This window comes from Nymphalis io, chromosome 18 (assembly GCF_905147045.1).
Source record: "Nymphalis io chromosome 18, ilAglIoxx1.1, whole genome shotgun sequence".
In the NCBI taxonomy this organism is placed as follows: Eukaryota; Metazoa; Arthropoda; class Insecta; order Lepidoptera; family Nymphalidae; genus Nymphalis; species Nymphalis io.
Window position 1 is genome coordinate 8,719,003 of NC_065905.1, and position 19,540 is coordinate 8,738,542.

Here is a 19,540-nt window from a genome sequence, read left to right on the forward strand (position 1 = left end):
AAGCACCACTGAATTTTCATGTGCTTAATTTGTGTTTATAATTCATCTCGTGCTTAACGGTGAAGGAAAACATCGTGAGGAAACCTGCATGTGTCTAATTTCATTGAAATTCTGCCACATGTGTATTCTACCAACCCGCATTGGAGGCCTTGGCCCAGCAGTGGGATATTAACAGGCTGTTACTGTTACTGTACTGTATATATAAATATATATATTATATATATATATATATATATATATATAATATATATGTAATTTTTACATATATACGCTATAATTCTAAAAGTGGGTAAAAAGTTATAAGTGATTGAGCGAATTAAGAGACAAAAATATATTACACTATAAAATATTTTGATCTAGACATCATTACTATCACGGAAACATAGCTATCTGAGAATGTTACGCTAAAAAATCACAACATCTCAGGTTATAATTTTTTTCATGAACTACGATCAGGTTCGCAATCTACTACTACAACTGGGTTTGAATCTCAGATATATTTTGCTAAAAGTGGGGTTCCACAGGGCTCACATTTGGATCCTCTCTTGTTTCTCGTTTTTATAAACGATATAACTGAAAATATAAAGTATTGTAAGTGTTCATTTTTTGCTGACGATCTCAAAATATACAAAACATTAAATCCAATTCAGACATAGATTTAATACAATACGACCTCAACAATATTATTGCATGGTGTCATCTCAACAATATGACTCTTAATGTAGGCAAATGTTTTCATATAAAATTTACTCGTAAGAAAAAATAGGTTTGTTTCTAGTTACGCAATTGAAAATAAAATATTAAAAGAGTTATCGCAAATTATTTTTAGGAGTCAGTATTGACGGGCGTCTAACTTTTGTAACTCATGCTGATAATATAGTTTTTAAAGCTGCTCAAAATCTTGGTTTCATCAAGCGGAACTCAAGGCTTTTCAGGGAAAACTAAATTACTCTTGTACAATTCATTAGTGCGTAGCTGTCTTGAGTATGCCTGTGTTATATGGAATCCACTTTATAGCGTACACTTTCAGCGTATTGAGAGCTTTCAACGAGCCTTTACGAAACATCTTGCTTTTCATGAAAAGGATTTTCCGCACAGACAGTTATACAAAGAACGTTTGGCAAAATATATAATGATTTCTCTTCGAAGTAGGCGCGCATTGTTAGAACTTAAACACACACAGTATGATTAACTATAAGTTAACCAACTCAGAATTAATTGAAAAATACTGATATCAGTTCCGTTCTAGGGTATACAGAAGTACTCACACCCACAAAATATTTCATACTCCTAGCGTAGTCTCATATTGGTAAACAAGCTCCCTTAGTACGGTTGTGTAATAAATATAACAATCAATTCCGGACATTGAAATTTTTTGTGACTCTCCCTCAATCTTTAGAAATAAGTTACTTAATTATTATAAAATGCATGATTAGTTTTAATTAATATTTTTAATTTTTTTTAATTATGATTTCGCCCATTGATTTTTATTATAATAATGACATTATTTATTATTTAATTTTGACATTTTTTTAAATTACTGATGACTTTTTGTTACTTTTAATTTGAATTTGATTAGATGAATCTGGAAGTGCTATGTACACTTGTAATTGACATGCATATTAGATATACTATTATTGTTTTATAAATTAATCTTTTCATTGCTTTATATGTATGTTGTAATTGTACTATTATAAATATATAAATAAATAAATAAATCTACATAAGGAGGAGAAGGCGCATATATACGTTCAAATTTGAGAGTAAAAGTATTGCCCGTGGATTCTTCGGCACTTAAGCAACAGTGGTTTGAAATTATGATTAAACGATGCATAATTGCTGTAGGAGTCATCTACCGACTCAATTTAGTTTGTTTGTTGTTGTAGTAAATTTAGTTTTAGTAATGCTTGCGTATTTTTTATTTTAGCCTATTGGGCGTGTTATAAAATTGTATTAACATAAGTTTATTATTTAAGTAATTTTATATTCTTTTACCTTTTACTGCACTTAATGTAACGTTTGTGCATATGTACAAGGCGTAAACTGAAAAGCAGCTTAGCTGAGACTACGACCTTTTAACCAAACTATTAAATATCACATTGTTAACTGTTTTTATGGTTTTGTACTTTAATTTTGTCTTTGTTTCTTTTTTGTGAATAAAGTTATTTTATTATTATTATTTATTATTTTAATGTTTTTTTTTATTTTACATATTGTGAATTTGTATAATAATTCTGCAAATATAAAATATATTCTGTGCCAACGAGGGTTATGCAAAGTAAGATCAATTAACAATCACAAACCCTGGAAGTAACTATATTGTAGAAATAAGACAAACTTACCCAATTATTCCGAACCCATTGATGTGCATTTTTTGGTACAACCATTCCTTCTCCGATTCCGAGAAACACGCACCGACGAACACGCCAGTCTTGGTGTTGCGCAGTTCCTTTGGATTCAGACCTACAGATAAACATGAGCGTCGTAAAGGTTCAGCAGTAAGTATAAGCGAAACAATGTGAGCAATACATACTCGTATTTATTAAAATATTTTCAATTACAGCATCTTAATATACACAATAGAATTTTAAAACTCGTCGTCCGTCGCCACGGCAAAACTGGTCGACTTAATTTATGGATTGCTGCCTTGAATCGGTATGTAGGGCCGTAGTCTACTTCGATGAGACCGACATGGTCAAGAAGGAGACGGAGGAGCGAAAGTGAGAAAGGGCTGATGCTGCTCGGCTGAGACGACAGCGGCGTGGTCTCGGCCCACCCACAGCCTTGACACCTGGCGCTTAAAATATAAGGCGTAACTCCGGGCTGCTACTGAGAATTTTCTGACACAAAAACCCAATAACTTTTATTGACCCGACCTGGGAGTCAAACCCAGGACCTCCGGATCAGTGGCCTTATATCTAGGCACAAGATCATCATCATCAGTTGATGAAATTATAACTATTACTTCGTTTATAAAATTGTAGGACAATAAGTTACCAGCATCGATTATAGCTTCATAAGTTTTCTCCAGAATTATTCTACTCATGGGATCCATGGTGTGTGCCTCCTTGTAGTGCACATCAAAAAAGGAGGCATCGAATTTCGTGATATTATTTATTTTGCCGGTACGTTGCGGGATTTCGGGGTGAGACAGCTTCCAACGACGGCTGTCTCCTGATATGAGGTCCACCTGAGTATAGTGAAAAATCAATGAAATTAATTTTATATATCTGGACAATTTCAGAATAACATAATATAAACCGTTAATTATAAATTTTGAGCTTATCTATGCATATAATAAAACTGTAAATGATCGCTGCACATGGAAGATATATGAGTAAAACTATTACCGGGGCCTTTATCAACGTTTATATGTAAAACGCGCCGATTGCTGCGCTATTGCTTACAGCATTGAGCTATTTCCAGCGAACGCACGTATGTCGGAGACGCACGGCGCTCCCTGGTAACAGGGGCCTGTTAAACCTGTGTCTGTATTCGCTTGTAATATATTCTCGCTAAGACGGAAAGGGTACCGCCGGTTTTTTAGTTTTTATTCTGATATTTAGGGCGCACTTGGCGCTTTGGACATCGATGAGTCCAACATACAACCCATTGTTCCGTGGGGAAAACGCTTAATGCGTTTTTCCAGCGTTTAAAAAAAAGGTAGTGCCTTATTAAAAAAAAACTGTACATATTACGGATTAAAAAAAATATAACCATATGTGTAATACACATTTCTTTTGTTTATGAATACTTTATATTAAACTAGCTATTACCTGCGGCTTCGCTCGTGCGTAAATAAAGGTAAAGGATAAATGGTACTAATGGATGAGTGGTAAGGAATACGGCGTTTTTTTTCATCAATGAACGTAGTGATATTTTAAAGTAACCTAAATGGAATGAACAAAATTTATTTGATGTAAATATGTCTTCCGAGCGATGATCTACGATGCTGCAGCTCAAATGTCGTCATCCACGTCGTTTTTAATGCTGTCATCTACAGCAAGTGCACAAATATTTTGACACAATTTCCCGTGAAGGTAACGTTTGCAGTCACAATAAATAGAGACTAGGGCACAGACATAAGACATTCAAGTATGTCGGATAGATTTAAGGGAATGTTGTTTTTCTCGTGGCCAATTGTATGTTGCCCATCTAGATACGGGTGTGGCGAAAACCAATAAATACTAATATTTGACGAAAATAAAACTAAAAATGTTGTATATACGGAAATATCGTAATATAAGTCGGCTCTTAGTGATTCCTATTATATGCTGGTAAAACCGCGGGAACAGCTAGTAGGAAATAAAACCGTACAAATACACAACGCTACCTTATTAAACAGATTTTCTTGCAAGTGTGCAACTGAGTCCGAATCCGGGAAGTAACCAGAAATGCCGGTGATGAAGATTTCGTCTCCAGGGTCTGGATGCGACATACGGTGACCCGTCGTCGACCTATCTCCTGAGACGATTGTGGGTGCCATCTGTCGAAAGTAATTATAAGGTTATAATATTATATTATTATTGGTATTTATTTGGTTCATTTAACAAATATTTACACCGAAACATAAATAAATAAAATAAATTTACTTAATGTTAAAATAGCTAATTGCAGTGATTAAGTATAAGTCTGTATATCAGACATTATCATTTATCAGACATTATTCTCCCAACTACCAGTACTAAGTATTGTCGTGTTCCGTTTGAAGGGTGCGTGAGCCAGTGTAATTACAGGCATGAGAGACATAACATCCGTCACCACGGTCACCACCTACTATCAGGTGGCCGACATTTGCCGTGCCTACCTATTCTATAAAGAAGAACATAAATGACAAAATGAAAGATAACAATTTGTTTTAATATCTTTTTAAGCATAACAAACTTTTAGAACAATCGATTGGCTCGCTTAATTTTTGTGTTCCTAGACCCCCGGCACCGAGTATGTCACCAAGTGCCAACAATTGCAATACTTACATAAAATATATATAATTTGTACATAAAATATATATAATTTTGAAAAAAAAGTTTTAAATAGAAATTATACAAGTCACTTACTTTAGTTATCGCGACAATTTTATGACTGATTGCAAAATATCGATTTGCACTTTTATATTAAAATGTTCGACACATTTTAATATATAATATATTTACGTACTGAATTATTAAACATAACTCGCAGACAACAAAGCTATTAGAATTGACTTTCAAATTTTTGTACTATGGCCTATTCTTTACCTAGTTCAAACGATAATTTAAATGTTTGATTTTGATTTATTTAAATATTTCGTTAAACTAGAGTTGCATGGATCTTATTATTATCATCATATTAATTGTATATTAACGTATAACTGTTATTTCTGCATTTATTGTTTTTAGGCTTTCATATTAGATACATTAAGGTTAAATTGTATCTAAATTAATTTTATTTACCTGCTCTTAATATTGATAGGGTTTGCCATTGGACGGAATGATTGATGAGAAACCTTGAATGGAATGCGACAATGATTGTTAAGGATTTAAAAAAGATTATCACGCCGAGTAGAAGCTCTACTTGCTCTACTGGTGCGACGCTTAATCCAAGAGAGTTATGTAATATGATAGTTTATATCGTTTATATTCTTTCACGGCTAAGCTACTAAACGCGAGCGAAACTGCAGCCAAAAAGAAGGAGTTTTTAAAATAAACAATGAACGGGACACCGACGAGCTCAGAGAATACCTGTATTACAAACAAGGCTTTGTCATAACAACAAGGGTGATGAAGAAGACCAACACCACAGGTAGAAATCAGTGCGGCACCGCACAGACCGAACAGAACCATCTGCTTTTTTTATAATTTAAGTATGTTGACCCATATATGCCTATATGGGCTGATTATAAGCCGTCATTAACGGTCATAAACATTGGCGCCGTTATTAATTTTAAGCATTCTGTACATCACCATTGCGCCACCAGTGTGGCCTTATAGCTGTAGTTACTTCAAATCGGAACACAACAATACCAAGTAATGCTTTTTTGCGGTAGACTATCTGATGTGAGGGTGGTACCTACCCAGACGAGACATCACCCTGATAAAGCCCTGCTTGTTATATATGTTTTCTTTTGGGTCGTCGGTGTCTTGTTAAGTGATTCGCTCGCGTTTAGTGTATTTAGCCGTGAAGCGTAACAAACAGACAGTTTTGTTTCGAATTCGCACGGTGAGAATAAAGGTCATCAAAAAACGGTTACATCGCATTACATGATGTAACTATGTTGGCTTAAGCGACGCACGCCAGTTGTACTTCCACTTGAAGTGATTTTTTCAGACATCTTTAACAATTATCGCCATATTTCATTTATGGCTTCATCAATTAATTCGTCCATTGGCGAAAACCATATGAGTAGGTAGGTATAATTAATCGCAAAATACCTCGAGTCGGGGTGACAATTATTTAATTATTAAAAAAAATTACGTTAATGCAAGATGCATGCAGATATGAAATCCATTCGTAAAAACGATAAATGTAGAAATTTATAACAGTAAATTAATATTAAATTAATACAAACGGAAGATTTTATAAATATTTAAATAAGTAAAAATTAAACATTTAAATAATCGTTTAATATAGTCAAAGGATAGGGCATAGTATAAAATTTGAAAGTCAATTCTTATTGCTTTGTTGTCTGCGAGTTATGTTTAATAATTCAGTACGTAAATTTCGACATATAATATTAAAATGCAGATCTTGTTATATATTTTTCAATCAGTCAGTTTGTTACGCTTAAAAAAGTTACTATCATAAATTATTATCTTTCATTTTGACATTAATGTTCTTCTTTATAGAATAGGTAGGTACGGCAAATGACGGCCTCCTGATGGTAAGTGGTGACCAAAATTACACAAATGAATAGCACTAAATACAATAACAGCTTTTAATGAATGCGTTATAAATTGCGATATGGCTTCGGCGGATCGGTCGACTGTCGCCACTTATCTATCGGACAATCTGCTACTAAGCAGTTGCAGTTTTTTGTATAGATGATAAAAACACATAAATTCTTCTTCTTCTTATTCTGCCTAGCGTTTTCCCGGCCTAGTAACGCCAGGGTCCGCTTTCTTGCATCTATGCCTCTAATCTAAAGCATCTTCCTTAGTGAGATCGTGCTCTCTCATGTCGTCCTCACTCACACTCACGACATCCAGCCAGCGCTTCTTGGGCCCTTGGTTCTTGGTTGACCTTCGACAACAAAGTCCAGGCATCAGTTTCTCACATAGTCTGGCGATCCGTGGCTGATGTGGCCAAACCAACTCAGACGGCTTTCCTGCAACTTATCCGCTACATGGCAAACGCCAAGGCTACCACGGATGCGCTAGTCGCGTAACGCCACACATCCACAGCAGCATCTTCATTTCCACGACGTGAAGTTGCTAAGCATGTCTCGCGAGAGCTGGCCACGTCGCGCTGCCGTAATTTCACCGATATCCTGCGATCAAAGATTACCCCGGTGACTTTATTCGAGCTCTGACGTCGTGGTCGCTTGTAACAGACTCGAGAAGTACGGACCCGATTATATTATATTATTTTATATTAGTTATATTACTAATATAAAGTAAATAAATAAATGCCTGCGCAGGGGTCTTTGTATCTTTGTACCTGTCCGTTAAAAACATGTAACATAAATCTGTGGTAGCCAACTCTAAATTTAAAAGATAATACGATATGTTATAAAAATAAATAATATAATTTTCAGCTGCTCCCTAACCATGCTCGCCAACCGTGTCTCGCAGTGGCTTGGAGTTACTGGTCCTTCCTACAAAATGAATACAGCGTGCTCCAGTTCTCTGTATGCCTTGAAACACGCATACAGAGCCATACGAGACGGCCATTGCGACGCAGCCGTTGTTGGACGAACAAACAATGTTTTTCAATTCTCTAGGTAAGAAAGAAAATAGTACATTTTAAAAGTAAGAATATTTTCTTTGCTAAAATTTTTAATAGCTACATTCTAATTTAATACTTGGTATATTATCAGCTGATGGAAGGTGCAAGTACTTCGACGAAAATGCAAATGGTTATGTCCGGTTCTGAAGCAATTGTTGTTTTTTAGTTCAGAAGTATAAGGATTCAAGACGGTAATATTAAGATGAAAAAACACATAAATAAGATTTTGTACAATGCGACCAATAAAACTCTACCGAACCATTTACATCTAGAACGCGGTAACGTGTCAAGCCAAGTTCAAGCTGACAGAACTGGCGAGCAGCACCGTGTACCGTGTACATATTACACGAACCATTTGGAGCCACTTTTGACCCCCTCATAACTCAAAAACTATTTCACATAAACGTCAAATTTGACTCATATTGAGATCTGCGAAACACATATGTGCTTTAAATTTCATAAACACACATTAAACGGTTATTTAGATATTAACGTCTAAAAATAGGCACTTTTATTACTGACTGACCTATAATTCAAAACTCTAACCCAGTTCTAGATGACCTAGAAAGTTCAAATTTGGCATCCAGATAGGTAGTTGGGTGAATACAAAGGAATAAATCAGAAACTAGTAAATTTCTATCATTTTATTACAATTTTCAATAAATTACTATAACCAACTAATCATAAACAAGAGTTATTTAGAATTATTTATAAGTAATTATCTAACGCTATTGATGTGCGCTAAATGTATAAATAATAATTAATACTAATAATAAGAGTTATAAGTAGTTATAAGTAGTTATAAGTAATAAAACTGTTACGTATGGATAAAAAAAATTAGGGTGGTATTCCACTCATTCCATAGTTACGTGAAGACCTTAAAATCCGCATAAAGACCAGCTGTCATCAATTTTGATTGCTAATTCTTACATTACAGGCACTATGAGTAAGTGTTCCTAAAAAATTAATTAATTGAAAATTATGTTAAAATGATAAAAAAATACTTGATAATTTCTGTACAATAAGACATCCCATCAAAAACATAAATGTGAAATGAGAGCCAAGTTCAAAATTGTGTATATCATAATTATCTAATTCAAAAGAATGTGAATGTCTAAATGTGAGATCTAAATGGGTGCCAAGTTCAATGGCCAATCCTGAAATTTATTTATATCAATATAAAATATCTTATAACAACTTAAAATATCATTTCTTATAACTTATTATATTTATATTCTTATACTTAGGATAATATATTGAAGTCTAAGGTCTGACTTGTATGTAAAATAACTTGGATGTAAAACCAAGCCAAGACGCCAAGACGAGTACTGGCACTGTAAAAAAGTTATCAGATCTCATGTAGAGCCAAGTTACTAGTTCTAGTAGCAAATATATGTATTTACAAACCAAAAATAAATACGTATGTATGTATATATGTATATTTTCAAACAACTTAATCAACTACCCGTTGTAATAAAAAAAACAACTAAAAAGTACTAAAAACTGTATGTCTATTTTCGGTCTTATCTCGATATCGGTATTAAGAATTAATATTTTATAAATACGACTTTGCAAATAATGCATTATCTTAGAACAAATTCGATTACCATACGAAAAGTTACAGTCAACCTTAAAAGATAGACATTTATCTACGCGTGGGCGAGTTAACCGACATATACCAGCATCAGCTGAACTCTATTTAATATGATTGATCGTATAGATCTGAGTTCAACTTATATTGTAAGATATAAATCTCTGAAACTATCCATTTTTTGACTTCGTTTTATTTCTATAATACTTTCAATCATCACCGTTATACTATCATTTATCGATAGCTAAAGTTTCAGCCAATTCAACTGAACAGTTATTTTATAACAATTTTATCGAATAAATGTTCAACGTGATTCTTTAAATAGACATTACTTTATTATTTATTAAAATAAAACAAAGAATAAATTTTAAGTGAAGTTAGAAACAATACCTGAGTGAAAACCACTCTTAAATTCGTTAAGCCGTTTCTAAGATTAGCGTGCACAACAGATGAACAGACAAACAGACAAAAATTCTAACAATCATTGTTTTGGGTTCTATTACGTTGATAACGGCCCCTGGTAATAGATTTACTCATATATCTTCATAGATAGCGATCAGTTACAGATTTATTATATGTATAGAGAAAAATAATTTAAATTTAATATTTCAACTTAACTTACTAAGTAACGGTTCAGCAGTTTTAATGTAATTAGCTTTTATTACAAGCAAAACAAAAAGTCAAGTGCCTATCTATGTAATTCAAACATATAATTTAAATAAACTGACCACAAAAAAGCTTCCAATATCTATCGTTGACATTACATACAGGTACAGTGCGTCTTTAGCAAATCGCTGGCGCCTTGAATATCGCAAAACGGACACCACCCTCAACGACGTCTGCCCTCACGAGTCTGTTCGCGTTCGGGTCGCGCCCACATTGTCATCGTCGTAACTTTTAAAATATTTGTCCAAATGGCATTGTGTAAAAGATAAAACATATCTTCCTTAAATATCAAAAGTGATAAAAGTATTCGTTTCGATAAGAATCAATTTGTTAATACAAAATCTTCATTTTGGAAATTAATATCAAATTTTATTGTATTTTCGATTCACTGTTTTAGCGATAATGGCGTACACATAAAGATACATATATGCTGTCGTGGATTTTTCGTAGAACTATTTAGGAGATACATTTCCACTGTACATTATATTCGTACAACTCTTACTCTTCTTACTAATAGGACAATTTTTTTCCGACTTACGTGACACTTATTGTTGTATTTTGGCCAATTTAATCAATAGCTGTATAAATTATAGCCTATATGTTATTCTGATTTATGAGATATATTATTGTAAAGTTTCATTAAAATCCATACAAACATTCGCGTTAATAATATTAGTAGGATGTAAATGTTTTAGTGCGATATCATTTCTTTTTGATGAAATAAATGCAAGTAAACATGTTAAACTACATAATGAGGTTTGTATCCATATCTATGTATACCTCAACTTTTTTACAAGTTATCAGCTTAATAACTAGCTTATTTTGTAAGTCTTGAAATATGCAGAAGTGTTACGTATTTATTTGTTTGTAACCAATATTCTAAATACCAATTTTTATGTTCCTGTAATGTATGGGGTAGTTTTAGAATATTACTTTTATAACTGTGGGTAATTGTAGACCCATGTATGGTGGTCTCTCGCTATTAAACGCTCAACCGAATGGACGTCTTTTATTGCGCTCAGTAATTATCCTCAAATAATTATGAATAATATTACATATTATTCACATATTCAACAGTGGCGACGAGTAGTAAAGAAACTACGTGTGTGACGCATCGTTTTTATTACTATGTCGGTGGGAAAACTGGAACACTTCGACCTTGGCAAGGACGATTGGAATTTGTATGGGGATCGGTTGGAACAGTATTTTATTGTTAACGATGTGAAACCGGCGATACGAGTAGCGACACTGATAACGGTGATCGGAAGTGACGCGTACGAACTGATGGTGAATTTATGTACACCAGTCAAACCATCTGCGAAAAGCTATGAAGAGCTGGTGGATCTTCAACCAAAACCGAGTGTATTGGCGGAGCGGTTCAAATTCAGACAAAGAGTGCAACGTCATAATGAGTCCGTGGCGGAATATGCGGCGGCATTAAAGAAATTGACGAAACATTGCGGTTTTTGTTCGGAAACATTATTGGATAATTTGAGGGATCAATTTGTATGTGGTATTAACAGTGACTGTATCCGTCAAAGAATGTTTGCGGAGGATAATATAACGTTCGATTCGGCGTTTAAACTCGCGGTGACAATGGAAGCTGCAGAGGCGGATGCAGCCTTGGTAGAAGGTCGTACCAGGAGATTAGGTGACGGCGTAGCAGAGGCGGAGGAATCTATAAACCAGATTACGTCCAGGAGAAGAAGCACAGGGAAACATCTACAAAAATATATGAACGTAGGAACGCGAGAACCGGTTTTAAGCAGTGGTACAAGCCTCACAAGCGGAGCGATAATTAGCAGGCGGAGCGATAATAATATGAATGACTTCGCACGACAAAAGAAGGGAACGACTTTAAAACAAGTGTGTGACGTTTGTGGTGCAAATCATCAAGTAAATCGGTGTAAATTTAGACTTTATATATGTCGAGTTTGCAACGAACAAGGTCATTTAAAAAAGGTTTGTCCAGTACTACAAAAACAGGTGTCATTAAGCATCGTAAAAAATGATAGTTCCGTATGCACAGAAAACGAAGGCTCGGGCAGTGAGGAGGTAAACAATTTTTCTATAAGTAGTTATTTAAAAAAATTTGCACCATACACAATTAGTATCAATATTGATAACTGTGTTCTTTGTATGGAAATAGACACGGGCAGTGCGATATCATGCATTAGTTATAATTGCTATAAGAAATATCTGTCACATAATTTAATTCGAAAGTGTGATTTAAATTTACGCTATTATACTGGAGAAATTGTAAAACCCGTTGGTAAAATAAGTCCTATAGTTAATTACAAAAATAAAAGAAAATCGTTGGATTTATTTATTATAAAAGATGCAAAAACGAATCTGTTAGGCAGGCATTGGATTAGCGAGTTACAGATCGAGATTCCTATTATGAATTGTAATAGTATTGATTTTAATTCCAAGCTGTTTAATTTTAATGAATTCAGTTCCAGATATTGTGAAGTGTTTTCGGACGGGCTGGGACGATTCAATGGTGGAACGTTTGGTTTTCGGCTGCGACCCGACGCGAAGCCGGTGTTCATGCGCGCACGACCGCTCGCTTACGCACTTCGCGAGCCTGTGGAGCGGGCGCTGGATCAGCTGGTACGGGATGGAGTGATCACGCCGGTTACTACATCTGACTGGGCTACACCGATCGTACCGGTAATGAAAAAGGACGGCACAATACGCGTATGTGGTGATTTTAAATTAACATTAAATAAGTGCTTGGAGGTGGATCGTTTTCCTTTACCGAGAGTCGAGGATCTGTTAGTTAAATTACACGGGGGTATCAAATTTACTAAGTTAGATCTGTCTCAGGCCTATGCACAACTTGAACTTGATGAATCAAAAAAATACACTGTAATAAACACTCACAAGGGCTTATTTAGGTATAATAGATTGATTTATGGTTTGGCTTCGAGTCCAGGTATTTTTCAAAGATTGTTAGAACAACTATTTTCGGATATGCCTCGAGTGGGTGTTTTCCTAGATGATGTGATAATTACCGGGGAGGACGACCAATCACATTTAAAACACTTCACGAGGTATTTAATCGATTACAAAAATATGGTTTAAAAATTAAAAGAGATAAGTGTACGTTCTTTGCCGACTCTGTTACATATTTAGGCTTTGTAATTAGTAAAGAAGGGGTTCATACATGCCCAAATAAGATTGAAGCAATTCAGAAGGTTCGCATACCGAATAATGTATCCGAATTGCGCTCATTTTTAGGATTAGTTATGTATTAGGCTAGATTTGTTCCAAACATTAGTACAATTTTAGCACCATTGTATATTTTATTAAAAAAGGAAAAAAAATATGAATGGAATACAGAAAGTAATATAGCTTTTAATAAGGTTAAGCAATTGTTAACATCTAGTGAAATTTTAGCACATTATTCACCTAGCTTACCCTTAATTCTAACAACTGACGCTAGTAGTTATGGAGTAGGGGCTGTAATTTCACATATAACCGCTAAAGGGGAGCGACCTATAGCTTATGCGTCTCGGGTACTTAATGCTGCTGAGAAATCGTATGCTCAAATAGAAAAGGAAGCTTTAGCTATTATTTATGGCATTAAAAAATTTCACACGTACTTATACGGAAGGAAATTTACGTTACGCACGGATCATAAACCGTTGGTAGCTATTTTCGGTGATAAACATGGTATCCCTACAATGGCGGCTAGCAGAATGCAACGGTGGGCCGTTATTTTAGCTGGTTATAATTATAATATTGAATACGTTCAAAGTAATAAGAACGCGGCCGATGCTTTATCTAGATTTCCAACGGGAGAAGGGAAACTACAAGTAGAGGAGAAAACTTACGTTAATTTCATACAAATTTTTTTACCTATAACACGGAAGACAGTAGTAGAACATCAGAATAAGGATAACATACTTAAGAAAGTAATTTTATACTTACAATCCGGGTGGTCCAAGGCGTGCGACGATGAAGATCTTAAGCCATATTTTGTACGTCGTAATGAATTGTATTTAGATGCAGGGTGTATAATTTGGGGATACCGCTTAGTAATACCTAAATCATTAACATCTGAGTTGCTAAAGGAAATACACGTTGGTCATTTAGGTATAGTAAAGATGAAGAGCATTGCACGTAGTTACGTTTGGTGGCCCGGTATCGACGCCGACATTGAACGCACTTGTGATGAGTGTGTTACGTGTGCGATGGAAAACGCAGCACCAGCGAAAGCTCCGATCAAGCCATGGCCTTTTATTCCGGAGCCATGGTCAAGAATACACATTGACTTCTTAGGACCGCTTAACGGTAAAACATTTTTAGTTTTAATAGACTCCACATCGAAATGGATAGAAATTTTTAACATGCCAAATACGACCGCGGCTGCTGTTATTAAAGTTTTACGGGAAACTTTCGCTAGGTTCGGTTTGCCTAAAGAAATTGTTTCGGATAATGGACCGCCTTTCTCGAGCAAAGAATATGCCAATTTTATGAGGAACAACGGTATTAAGGTTACATTCTCCCCCGTGTATCATCCGTCTAGTAATGGAGCAGCGGAAGGCGCTGTTAAGTTGTGCAAACGGGCAATAAAAAAGTCGTTAAGGGATGGTTGCGATATCGATGCCGCATTGCAAACCTATTTATTAGCATACAGGAACGTCGATCAAAGTACCACGGGTCTTTCACCTGCCATGATTTTACAACGTAGGCGTATAAGATCAAGACTAGACTTATTGCATAGGGATTGGGCGATGGAAGATAGAGTACGGGAGGTGCAAAATAAGCAAATAGAAAGAGGAAAAGGAGTTATAAGGCAATTTAAACAAGGGGATAATATCTGGGTAAGGAATTATGGGGAAGGAAAGAAATGGTTAAAAGGTAAAATAGATGGTAATTTTGGGTATCGTAATTACCTCATAGGTAGGGATGACGGTCCACCTATCAAAAGACACGTTAATCAGATAAAAAAATGTTGGGTAAGCTTTGATTTATCTACGTCAAAATCGCCACCACAAAACCAAAACATGCCGATCACCCCATATCTGAGCCACAGCTAGAAATACCGACGACTGAGTCGGCTGAATCATCCAACACGGAACTTATTATTCCACCATCGATATCCCCTGAGACTCAGGTAGATGTTCCACCATCGATTCGTTCCCAGCGCGTTAGGAAACCAGTTGAACGATTTCGATTCGAATTTGATTAGGCAACTAATATTATATAATTTATTTTTAAGTTAGGTTAAGTTAATTCTAAGTAATGTATAAGTAATTAAGGGTGAGGGTGTAATGTATGGGGTAGTTTTAGAATATTACTTTTATAACTGTGGGTAATTGTAGACCCATGTATGGTGGTCTCTCGCTATTAAACGCTCAACCGAATGGACGTCTTTTATTGCGCTCAGTAATTATCCTCAAATAATTATGAATAATATTACATATTATTCACATATTCAACAGTTCCTAGCTTGAAAATTGAAAAAGTTTCATATAAACTTTCATTCCTCTATTTTAAAGGACCCCATCCTTATAGGACCAAATATATATGTCTTAATTAGATGTGCATCGCGAATACAACAGAAGATATCCCTTCTAATATAAACTTCAAAGTTCCAAGAAAGGAAATATTATAACTCGAAGAGGGAAACTCAAAGTTATGACTGAAAAGCAACCTTGGGGCAGGGGAATGACTGCTATCAACAGCTTTGGTTTTGGGGGTGTCAACACCCACTTGTTTTTTATTTTCGCATCAATTCGGAACTTTGCATTTTTATACAATCGTAATTGAGCGTTGAGAACTAGGCATTTTAGGAATTTTATTTATGGCTGGCAAATTACACCCCGAACCTAAAAACTAGTAATACCTTTATCTTTCATTTTAAAATAATTCCCGCAACCAGTAAAAACATTTGGGTTGGAAAAGTAACACTTTTTTTTATGTATATTAATATATACTTAACAGTTACCATATTATTAAAATAGTGCTTCTTGTTATTTACATTTTCTTCAATTAGATCAACAATGGAATGCCATCAGATGATTTACCTCGATTGGTCTGCGTATCGGGTCGCACCAAATCAGTTATAGCTAGATTATAGATGACCATGAGTCGACGACTGTTGACGTTGAACTTGTTAGACTTTTACACGCGATACATGATGAAGACATCAGTAGCCAGTTTTTTAGAGGATACACTTTATTGGGTAAGACTTTCATAAATAAACTGTTTTAGAAACCTCATAAAAATAACTCTCGCATTCGTCAAAAAGAAGTATCTATAAATGTTGCTATATTGTGCATAGTCAAACTTTATGGTTTTATCTTTCGAATATTTTATCAATAATGAAGACAAGTAAGATATCAGTATTTAACTTAACATCAGCTTATTAACGTTTATAATTAAGAGCGTTATCGTTAGTTTTGAAGCTTAGTAATAATTACCAAATCATTAATAAGTAAATTTGGTTTGTTTTTTAGGACTTTTTTTTGCTACCTCGGCTATCGAGGCCACCTCCTATTAATCGAAAAACTTGACATCTCCAACAGGAAGCTTTTTGGAATGTACCTTTTCTTGAAAGATATCTTCTTTCACGGAAACATGCAGACTCTGTTTTTGACTAAGACAACGAATTTAGAAAGATAACGTTCAACTTATATTATGTTCTATTTACACCAAAATAAAGATTTCGAATTCAAACGTTTGTATACGAATGTTGATATTTGGTTTTTTACTGTCTACTAATTATATCGTCAAATAGCTCGACAAAATCGACTTAATTTTACTGTTCGTCCGTTAATACACTGCACTTTCGAGAAGAACCAAATCGAGACCGCAATTTAGATAAATAGCCGTTGGAAAACATATTGGAAAAGGTAATCTCTAAAATAATTTAATAGTTGCGAGAAAAAACAAAATAGAAATAGTTACAATAGGGCGTCCTCGTGGGGCCCTTTTCAAGGCTGTCAGTAGCTTATCTCTTGATTGCTTCTTGTTTATAAGTAGGTCTGCCTTACTACGTGTAAGATACTAGAATAGAATAGAACTGTTTTTTTTTCATAAAAACATTGTTTGTTTGCGAAAGGATTAATTATAGTATTGGATTCCTTTTTTTAAATATAGCAAGATTTTTTTGTAAGTATAAAATAGAAATGTTGCAAGAATTACTAGTAACCCTTCTATTTTTGAATTTAGTTATAATTTATTTAAAACCAATAAATTTGGATAAGGATAAAGAGTAAACAACACGGTTATGATTTAGTTTTAATTTAAAAGATAAAAATAAAAACAAGAAACGATCAATAAAAGTCAGCGTGACATACAAATCTTATATATTCACTAGAATCGAAACTGAAGTATCCAAAATATACAAACTTAAGAAATAAATCAATAGAAGGAAAAAGGCTAATAGAGATAATCAAAGACAATTTGAATAGCAAGAGGAACCAATTTGTTAATACTATCGCTAGCTCTGACATTTCAATAACATGACTTTTCAAATAATATTTTAGTTATAATATGATATGAACATTCAACATTGACAGTGACGTAAATATGTAAGATAAAAACAAAAAGATTAGCTTTATTTGTCTGTCTAACAAATTTTCACATTGGAAATCTAATTCTTATTACTATATTTCTTTATAAATTATCGATGTCATTATTATTTTTTATTTATTGTCCCAGGATATTATATTATATATTATAATATAAACAACCATATAACACCTTAATTATAGCGATACAAATACCACGAACGTTTATCTTGAATGCCATTACGTTTATTGATTTACATACAATAGGTATGTAAATCTGTATGTAAAATAATTGTTTTAAATGATACATCTTCAACTTATACTTAATATTATTCTTATTGGTTATTTCTCGTCTTGTTCTGTTATCTAAGCTATGTATTAACCGAGGAATCATGTAGATATAGATAAGAGCTGGTACACTGTCCATATTGATTGTTAGCTAAATACAATAAACTTAAATTTCTCTTCATTCTGGGTCCAGACTCATTGCTTCTTCCTAACTATCGAATATTTATTTAAGTACAAACAATAAAACTATACGCTTAAAATTTATAACAATGACTTATTTTGACAAAGTTTTGTACATATATAAATAAATATCTTTAAAACTTAAGTTCTAACAATCTACCCTATAAGTTTAATAACAATAATAAATATACTAGAGGAAACCTAATATAAGGTCCACTTTTCACTGCTTATCGACCAAACTCGTTACATGATTCAGTCCAATCTTGCTTCATCTTGTCCAGCTAAAACTTTATTGATAATATTCGCACAGTCTTTATTATCAATTATACTGACATGGTTACCTTCTACTAGATGAACGGTCACGGGACCTTCAGTGTATTTGTCCAGACCATAATTTTCTTCAATCACCAAGAATTGTGGATTAACATCCGGACGCATTAGAACAATTGGAGCTTTGATCTTCTTCAGATTGGCTTGACCGAGGATCATTTTAAAACGATCGAAACTTGAGTATGCAATCGATTTTACGAATTCATCTGAATATTTAGACTGAGCAGGGGATGCTGTTATAGCATATTTTATTTTCTCATCAAATGATTCGATTTCTTTTAGTTTCTCCATGAGCGAGCTACTGACGTCGTTTTTCAGAGAAATCATGTCTATACAATGGCAAATGAGGCTGTTTTGTAACTGAGTGTCGCTCGTAGTGGACAATTTCGTGGCAACCATGCTATATAGGAATTCCGGACTGCCATCTAAGCAGAATAATTTGCCATTGTGACCTGGAAAGTTTGAATTGATGCTTTATTGCAAAAAAAATAATATTTGGGCTGAATGAACAAAGAATGGAGATGTGACTACTACAATATTATTTACTTATTCTGACTTTTGCGTTAACTATTAATTAATATACAAGAAAAAGTAGGATTTTTTGAAATACAAACCTTCACTTTCCAACAGGTTTGCCAGTTTGAGCATGGGTAAGGTACCGAAACTGTATCCGAGAAGTATGTATGGAATTCCAGGAGCTAATTTTGATTTTATCGTCTGAAACAAAATTTGGGTAATAAGATACTTATTTATATTTAACATTTAAATCGTTAGAATAATTAATAAATTCTTAGTAAACCTTATGCAATCTATTGACTAAGGTGTCCAAGGTATCTCCCTTATTTTCAAAGCCGTACTGCAAGACACAAATCTTGACCTTAAGTCTACGACATAAGGCCGCCATTTCCGCAGCGCAACCTTCTATACCGGGCAGCACGAACATTGTCAACTCATTTTCTTGAACTGATACGTCAGTCTGTAATTTTTTTTAATCATGTTAAATATTCTGTTTGGCATTTTAAATTTTTGTGTTTTT

The 19,540-nt window shown here is 34.2% G+C and overlaps 2 protein-coding genes across 2 annotated transcripts in view; both read right to left on the reverse strand.

The window, feature by feature from the left end:
* The window catches only part of LOC126775407 (fatty acid synthase-like), a 30,129-nt gene extending 25,643 nt beyond the window's left edge, over positions 1-4,486 (reverse strand). The window contains exons 1-3 of the mRNA XM_050497300.1: positions 4,334-4,486; positions 2,998-3,190; positions 2,343-2,463 (exon numbers count right to left, since the gene is read on the reverse strand). Coding sequence (XP_050353257.1) covers positions 2,343-2,463; positions 2,998-3,190; positions 4,334-4,486 — 467 coding nt within the window. The remainder of the gene's footprint in view (positions 1-2,342; positions 2,464-2,997; positions 3,191-4,333) is intronic.
* Positions 4,487-18,426: 13,940 nt separating this feature from the next.
* The window catches only part of LOC126775411 (fatty acid synthase-like), a 32,533-nt gene continuing 31,419 nt past the window's right edge, over positions 18,427-19,540 (reverse strand). Inside the window, exons 38-40 of the mRNA XM_050497304.1 lie at positions 19,304-19,480; positions 19,119-19,221; positions 18,427-18,956 (exon numbers count right to left, since the gene is read on the reverse strand). Coding sequence (XP_050353261.1) covers positions 18,427-18,956; positions 19,119-19,221; positions 19,304-19,480 — 810 coding nt within the window. The remainder of the gene's footprint in view (positions 18,957-19,118; positions 19,222-19,303; positions 19,481-19,540) is intronic.